This window comes from Malania oleifera, chromosome 2, assembly GCF_029873635.1.
Source record: "Malania oleifera isolate guangnan ecotype guangnan chromosome 2, ASM2987363v1, whole genome shotgun sequence".
Classification (NCBI taxonomy): domain Eukaryota; kingdom Viridiplantae; phylum Streptophyta; class Magnoliopsida; order Santalales; family Ximeniaceae; genus Malania; species Malania oleifera.
This window is the reverse complement of record NC_080418.1, coordinates 125098308-125107454: the sequence shown is the minus strand read 5'-3', so window position 1 is coordinate 125107454 and position 9147 is coordinate 125098308. Positions and strand designations below refer to the sequence as shown.

At 38.9% G+C, this 9147-nt stretch overlaps 1 protein-coding gene across 1 annotated transcript; it reads right to left on the bottom strand.

The window, feature by feature from the left end:
* Window positions 1-6928: 6928 nt before the first annotated feature.
* LOC131148350 (uncharacterized mitochondrial protein AtMg00300-like) lies at window positions 6929-7353 on the bottom strand. The gene is made up of 3 exons (XM_058098064.1): window positions 7152-7353; window positions 7015-7076; window positions 6929-6958 (listed from the first exon to the last, which is right to left on the bottom strand). The coding sequence occupies exons 1-3, from the start codon at window positions 7351-7353 to the stop codon at window positions 6929-6931; spliced, it is 294 nt and encodes a 97-aa protein (XP_057954047.1).
* Window positions 7354-9147: the final 1794 nt, after the last annotated feature.

The following is a 9147-nucleotide window of genomic DNA, read 5'->3' as shown; positions in this document are numbered from 1 at the left end:
CCTGGAAATACAACCAATGTGTATTATACTGAAATGGTACAGTGATTGTGCTTTCAAGTAAAGCAGATATGTACCCAAATACGCGCAATTACAAACACCACAGTATGATTCAATATGTAAGCTCAATGTGGTCTAAAATGTCAACTCTCAAATAGATTTACTATCGTTGTAATGAGTACGTGAGAGTGCAAACCTAAATGATCTTTGTATCACAGACTATTCAATCTAAGTGTTCAAACAAAGATATTATCCAAACTTCATATATTTCAATCAACAAGTTTTCTCAATATATATATGTATATGAAGCTCTAGCAATGTATAAGTTTGGTTTGCAAAAGGAGTTTAATCTTTGTATTCAACTATGGATATAAATCAATGAATATTGCAACAAAGATTTTTCTCACACAAACAAGTATCTCTTTAAAGCTTTATCAAGACAAAGCACGCTAGATATTTGAATGTATTTTGAAAATGTTTTGCAACCAAAAACAAATACAATCTTCTTAAGATGTTGCAATGAAGGTGCAAATCTTAGAAGATCTATCAAAGTCTTCTTAGGATAGACTTATTAACAAAGTCTCCTAAGAATACTTAGGTTTAGCTCTCAATGAAAATAAATCAATCAAATATGAATGGGAGAGCAAACCTATTAAATATAAACACTCAATCGACTTACAGAGGATTTAAGAGATCGAAGAAGGTAAGCATGAGTGAATGGGGATTGGATATGAATATTATAGGATTTGGGATTTTCAGAGAATTTCTCTTAATCAATATTTTTAATCCCATACTAATTATCCCAAATGAGGGGGTATTTATAGACAACCCTTGAAATATAACCGTTGGGGACCTATTGGGAATAATTAGGAAAGTTTAATGACCTTTCAAATATTTTAACCCTGCTTAAACCATTTAATCGCGGTAAAAAAAATAGGGCAACCCGAGAGGTCCGGTCGACCAAAAGTAGCTCGGTCGACCGGCACTCAAGTAGCTCGGTCGACTGAGGGCATTTTGAACTAAGGGATCGGTCGACCGGGAAGGGTGATTTTTCAATATTCCGAGGTTCGGTCGACCGGACACTTTTTGAACTACATGGCTTGGTCGACCGGACCGCTGGGAATTTTCCCGAGACCCTTCGGTCAACCAAGTTGTTGACGAACAAAAATGGTCGGTCGACCGGGAGGTCAAACTGTTGACCCCCAGGAGGTTCGGTCGACCGAGGTCAAATGACCTATAAGGGGTCGGTCGACCGGGACCGGGTCAAATAGTTGACCCGGACCGGTTTCGGTCGACCGGGCCAATTTGAACTGATTGGCTCGGTCGACCGAAAGTGCACCAAGTGTGCATTTCGGTCCCGAATTGACCCAACTCAATCAATTTCAAGTGCCTAATAAACATATGTGCATATGTGTGTGTCCTAAGGCCACTTGGGGTCCAATTTTGAAGACACCGAAAAAGTCCGGTGTCGGTCGACCGAAGGGTACACCCTAGGGTCTGTCTAAGGTCCTTTCTCATTCATGGTTTGGTTTGAGCTTACGTATTATCATGCATGTGATGTGTGTGAGCTTATCACAAACCAAAGACCTATTTACTATTACAGACCTTTCCTACTTAACTATTACAGACCCGAATATAAATTACAACAACTCAATTATATCAAGGGTCTTCAGAGTCTTCGTTTTCCTCCGAGTCTCTGAGTGCCATCATAGGATACTGCCAAGATAAACCTGCACATCAACTTGGCAATCATTAAATACCTGAGTATTTGTCATAATCAAAATAGGGTATGACCCATAGGGTCAACAATCTCCCCCATCATTAAATACCTGAGTATTTGTCATAATCAAAATAGGGTATGACCCATAGGGTCAACATAGACAGGTAGTTATATGTATGTATGTGGGAATAGTTAGAACTCTGGTAAAGTATTTTGAGATGTTAGCATTTTCCACTATATGGTTTAATTCCATTAATGACAGGTGCACCCGAGATTCCTTGGTTAGGGCGAGTTGCAATATATATATATATGGTATCATAGAGTATTTATATTTTTAGCAGGTTTAAAATTTTTGAGTGTTCACCGCCCCTCATGAGTTTCACCGAAGGACATATATATATGGTATCATAGAGTATTTATATTTTTAGCAGGTTTAAAATTTTTGAGTGTTCACCACCCCTCATGAGTTTCACCGAAGGACTTTGTGACAGTTCAGACCAGACCACAAAGGCTCAAGAGGGAAATTATGCGAAGTGAGATTTTCAGATTCAAGAAAAAAAAAGAGATTTCGAAGAGTATTAGGGAATTGAGATGGAAAGAGCTTGAAAAGACAAGAGAAGAGAGAGGGGATTGGTGGGTGAAAATGAGAGGCAGTTGCAGAGAACTAGGGTTTTCGGACTAGGGTTTTGCAAGAAAGAGAGTTTCTTGAGAACGAGAGAGTGAAAATGAAACAAAAACAATTTTTTTGGTTTAAGTATTAGATGCCCTAGGACCGCGGGATTGAGGCACGTGGCATCTCACCGCCCGTTCGATCGGAAAGCCGCATTGCTCTCTTAGAGTTGTTGAATTCATGCTTGTTATTCACGTTTCGAATGAAGCTATGTCAGCCATCTGCATTGATCAAATCTCTGCCGTTGGATCACGCTCTCCTATTAACAATCAAGATCACCTCGCGGCGGAAGTCAGTCTCGGTATTCCACCCCTCTGACTGCAGATCAACATGTGGCGCTCTGCCTTCCTTTAATTTCAACGCCTCACGCGGCCACTCCACTGCCGTTGGATCATCGTTCAGCATCCACGGTTCGGATCGCTGCATTAGTAGTCAACATCAACAGCCGCTCGTCCATTCGGTCTTCGACACGTGGATCACTCATCCGGACACAAGGCTGCCCCAAAGCCGTTCGATCTCTGCCGCTTGATGGACACTCGAGATGGAGCCACGTCACATATCTAACCCACACGCTCTTGCCCAACCAGCTGTTGACACGCGACATAGCTTGACTGGGCCTAAAACGGTTGACTAGCCCCCCTTTTGATCGGTTCTTCTCTGAACCGGTCTGGTCTTCTGAAATGGTGGGAAATTGGTTTAGCCTAATATTATTTAAACTTTAAATAATTCATAGAAAATTTAGATAAAACTCATAAAAATTCAGAAAAATTACAAAAAGTGAGGATAAAATGGGAAAAATTGTACAAATATATCTAAACTAGTTCTCATTACTTTTTCCTTCTTAAAATAATTCTTACGTTAAAAATCACAAAAATAAAATCAAAAAATACAAAATTTCACAAAAATATATTTTTTAGATTAAAAATTGTTTTTGGACTTAGGAAAATCACACAAAAAAAAAAAATCAGAAAAAAATCAGGAGGAAATTCTTAAAAAATATTTTTGGACTTGATTTTCATTACTTTTCTTTAATTATATATTTTTTATTTCAACATTTGGGAAAAACATGGAAAAGCTACAAAAATTCAAAAACAAATTGAGTGGAATCAAGAAAAAAATTTTGAGATTTAAAAATCATTTTTGACACTCTTGTCTATCCCAAATGAGTTCCAAAACCTCCCAACATAATATTTTCATACTTAGAAAAATCATATAAAATTTTAAAATGTTGGGAGTGTATTTTTGTAAAGTATTTTCTCAATTTTCCCATTCCAATGATTTTAAAGGGAGGTATGAGCTCTATGGAGTACAATATGCCTTGGTTCTGAGTGAATACTTATATAATATTTATTTTGTGCATTTCTTTACAAATTTTTGAAAGGGAGTAATTTCAAAGACTTATTAAATTTAATTTATGGGACAATTTTCAATTAATTAGGTACCATTCGTAAGAACGGGTGCGTAGGGGGTACTAGTACCTTCTCCTCGCGTATCCGAACTCTCGAACCCGACTCTGGTAATGCAGACCGATTCTACCATTAATTGGGTAGTAATCAAGTGTTCTAACCACAATCCAAAAGGTTAGTGGTGACTCCATCATACCATGTTTTTCACGAAAATATTTTTTTTTGAAACCATCTCGTCTAGTTTGCGTCCGGGAACGTCACGGCACATTCATTGATACGTATTAATAAGAACTAACATCTAGAAACAATTATCGTCTTTTGTACATACAGTTCAATTATTACACCCAAAGGTTTAACAAATTTAACATACTATTCAAATTATATTTGTTGACGCGTAGCGATTTTAATCTTTCGATCAACAAAATAAATAACACAAAGAACATTCACAAAAAAAATGTAGACGAGAGATTTTACGTGGTTCAACAAGATTGCTTACGTCCACGGAGCGTGCACTTGGAGAAAAATCAACTATGAAATGATGGCAATACAATATCTGATCAGACTCTCCCCGATCCTAGATCCCCTGTACACCCGTTCACCTGTCAAACCAGTGAAGAAAAAATCTTCCTAGAGAGAAAGCCCCCTCTAGCTTTCCTTGCACAAAAATGACAAGCAAATACCCTCTTTTTCCCATGGCTTACAAACATATATATGACACCACAAAACCGTTGGATTTAAAGACGATCCAATGACTGTGATAAAAGCCACAATAAATAAATAAAAAACATATTTTTTAATAATCTCCACCTTGGCTTTTATTCATAGCCAAGCACAACATTCCATCCCCACACTCTGGGATGCCTTGTCAACAATCAACAAAAGACTACATTAACTAAATCTAGACTGTGCTTGAACATAGAAAATGTAACAGGCTTCGTGAGCATATTTGCAGCATTTCCAGCTGTGTGGATCTTCAATAACTGGAACTTACCACTTTCAACCCAACCTCTAACTGTATGGTATTGCAAGTCAATATGCTTCGTGCGAGAGTGGTAGACCTGATTCCTTGCTAAGTGGATCGCACTCTGACTATCATAGAATACGTGTAACCTATCCTGCATAACACCAAGTTCCTAAATCAGTCCAGTTAACCACAAAAGCCACCTTACCTACCTCTGCCAAAGCTATGTATTCAGCTTCTGTAGTAGACAAAGTTGTAGTAGGTTGCAACATAGCCTTCCAACTAATGGAACCACCAGCCATGGTAAAAATGAAGTCAGAAGTAGACCTCCTCTTATCCAAACCACCTGCATAATCGGAGTCCACGTAACCCTAAACATTACAATCATCAGTACTTTCAAACAAAATACCATAATCAGAAGTGCCACGCAAATATCTAAAAATCCATTTCACCGCATTCCAATGCATTCTACCTGGATTAGCCATATATTTTCTTAACAAACTAACTAGATATGACAAGTCTGGTCTACTACATACCATAGCATACATCAGACTCCCTACTGCACTGGTATAAGGCACACTAGCCATATCCAACTTATCCTCATCAGTAGAAGGACAAAGTTTAGCAAACAACTGAAAATGAGCAACTAGAGGTGTACTTACCGGTTTAGCCTTATCCATATTAAACCTTTCCAACACCTTCTTAATATACTTACATTGTGACAACCACAGTTTTTTTTATTGTTTGTCCCTCCTGATTTCCATGCTAAGAATCTTTTTAGCTGCACAAAGATCCTTCATCTCACACTCATCCTGTAACCTAGCTTTCAACACATTCAACTCATCAGTATTTTTAGAGGCAATCAACATGTCATCCACATATAGCATAAGGATCACATATACACCACTCTTAAGCAATCTGAAGTAAACACAACTGTCATAATTGCTTTTAACATACCCAATCCTCAACATATAAGAATCAAACCTCTTATACCATTGCGTAGGGGATTACTTTAAACCATAAAGAGACCTATTCAACTTACATACTAGGTGTACTTTACCTTGTTCCACAAACCCCTCCAGTTGCTCTATAAAAATATCTTCCTCCAACTCATTATGAATGAAAGTTGTCTTTACATCCATCTGTTCCAGATCTAAACCATGTATGGCAACCAATGCTAACAAGGATCTAATATAAGCATGCTTAACAACAGGAGAAAAGATTTCATTATAATCTATACCTTCTTCCTGTTTGTATCCTTTTGCTACTAACCTGACCTTATATTTTATCCCTTCTGATTTTGAAGTAGGTTCTTTCTTTATGAAAACCCACTTACAACCAATCAGCTTCCTGTCCTTGGGCTTCTGAACCAACACCCAAGTGTTATTCTTATGAAGAGACTCCATCTCCTCAACCATGGTTCCAAGCCAACTATCTCATTCAGAACTCTGAACTGCTTCCTGAAAATCAGAAGGATCTCCACTACTAGTAATCAGAGCAAATGCAACTAAGTCCTCAAACCCATACCTAAATTCTAAATACTATCCAGCTCCACCTAAATAGGTAATCCTGTTGAAGCAGACTCCACCCTATTATTAGCATTCTCTTTCAACATGGCGTCCTCATTGAAGACCATATCCCTGCTAATGACCATGTTCCATGCCATAGGGTCCCACAACCGGTATCCCTTCACTCATTCTTGGAAACCAAGAAATACGCACGATTTGGACTTAAAGTCCAACTTTGATCTTTCCTGTTCCTACACATGCACATACGACGAACAACCAAATATTCTCAACATAGAGTAATCTACTGGCTTACTTATCCATACCTTCTCAGGAATCTTTGCATCAATAGCTGTAGAAGGAGACCTGTTTACCAGGTAGCATGTCATACTCACTGCTTCTGCCCAAAATGACTTAGGAAGATTAGCCTGAATCCTCATACATCTTGCCCTCTCTAGTAATGTTTTGTTCATCCTTTCAGCCACCCCATTCTGCTGTGGTCCATGTGAAACTGTATAGTACTTAGTGATCCCCTCTTCCTTATAGAAGTCTATTAACTGGCTGTTTTTGTACTCTAGTCCATTGTCTGATGTCAGAAACTTCACCTGTTTCCCTGTTTGTTTCTTTACTTGAGTTTTCCATTCCCTAAACTTAATGAATACCTCACTCTTATGCTTCAGAAAATACATCCAGATTTTCCTGGAAAAGTCATCAATAAATGAGACAAAATAAATAGCACCACTGTGAGACTGTACCTGTACTGGAACCCATACATCTGAATGAATGTACTCCAGCACCTCCTTGCTTGTATGCTTTCCTGTTTTGAAACTCACTCTGTGCTATTTACTAAACAAACAGTATTTACAGAACTTAAACTTACAACAAGAATTACCTCCCAATAAGTTACGCCTATGCAGCTCCTGCAAACCATGCTCACTCATGTGACCTAGCCTCATATGCCACAGAGTAGTATCATATGTATTTGTATCTGAAGAGGTACTAGCTGCAGCTCCACCTGTCATTGTGCTACCCACTAGAGCGTACAAATTGTTCCTCAGATGATCCTTCATTACTACCAGTGAACCTCTAGCCATTTTCAGCACACCATCCCTAACTGAAAAAGAGAAACCATTACTGTCCAAAGAGCCCAAGGAAATCAGATTTTTTTTCTATCTGGAACATGCCTCACATCCCTGATGGTTCTAACCACACCATCAAACATCCTGATTTTGACTGTTCCAATACCAAGAATATCACAGGGAGCATCATTACCCATCAACACCGTCCCTCTAGAGATTGGTTCATAGGAGTCAAACCAGTCCCTATATGGACACATATGATATGAGCACGCCGAATCCAAAGTCCAGGTATCGGCTAAGTAACTGGAGTAGTAACAGCCAAAAGATCCCCATCAAAAACTGATGAACTGCTTTCCACTACAGTAGCCTGCGTCTTCTTCTTGTTCTTTTCCTCTAAATCTCTTTTCCTTCTTAGACGGTCCTTCTTCATATGCCTTTATTTCCCACAATAAAAACAACCACTCCTCCAATTCCCATTCTTACCTCTGGACTTGGATTGAGATTTCCCTCGATTCCAATTACCCTTGCTAGAACTCTTGCCTTGCTGTTGGCTAGACTCACCCTTAGCCACCAACCCTTCTCCATGTCTTGGATAATCTGGTTTGTGAAAATTCTCACTCTTTAGAATGGCAGTAGTCACCTCATCAACTGTAAGAGTCTCCTTACCTAGCAGTAGTGTGGTTGTCAAAGCATCAAGTGAACTGGGAAGTGAATGCAACAAAATCATAACTTTATTTTCCTCCTCAATTTTTACCTCAATACTCAACAACTGTGTGATTATCTTATTGAAATAATTGAGGTGGTCTTTGACTTCTGTACCCTCAGTCATCCTCAACTGATACAACTGTTTCTTCAAATATAGTCTATTAACTAAGGACTTGGACATATAAATATTTTCCAATTTTTTTCCAAAGCTCAGCTGGTGATGTTTTATTCAACACACTGTATTTAATCTCCGTAGCTAAACTTAAGTGAATGGTACTTTTCGCTTTCATTTCCAACTCCTCCCATTGATCATCTGACATGGTCTCTGGCTTCTTGTCTTTCCCATACAATGCTTTAATCAATCCCTGTTGGACCAACACATCCTTCATAGTGCTCTGCCACAAACTCAAATTATTTTTTCCATTAAAAGGCTCCACCTCGAACTTGGCTGTTGAAGTACTTGCCATTAAAATATTTTTTTTCTCTCTCCTCTGACATCAGCACCTGTTAGGATGACATCAGCATGACGTGAGTGCTCCACGGGGAGGATCCGTGCCTCGACCCGGTTGCTAGGTCCGATGTGTTCTGCTTGACTCGGATCCCTGATCCATTACACGTGAAACCCGCACGTGTGCTAGTCGACCCGGATGCTGACCTGCACCTTGACTCATCGGGTTCCGCTTGGATCGAACCCACAACCCAGCCTCTTGACCTGTGTGTCAACCTGTTGCGTTCTGTACCCGACCTGATTTTGAATCCGAGTTTGTCACCCAATTTTGGCACTGTTCATCATGTTCTTTATTCGTGAAAAAAAAAATTTTCCTTCTGAAATTTTTTTTCCACACCTTCAATTGAAAAATGATCCTCCTTCAATTGAAAAAAATTCTAGAATAATTTTCCAACACCTGATATGAATCCGCATACCTCAATCCAATTTTTCAATTGAAAAATTTTGGAATAATTTTCCAACACCTGATTTGAATCCGGGTACCTCAATCCGATCTGAACGAACCGCTCTGATCTTGAGCACTCCTATAGAAAAACTATCCAAAAAATTTATTTCGATCTGATCTATCAAATCTGCACCCAATCGAAACCGTGCTC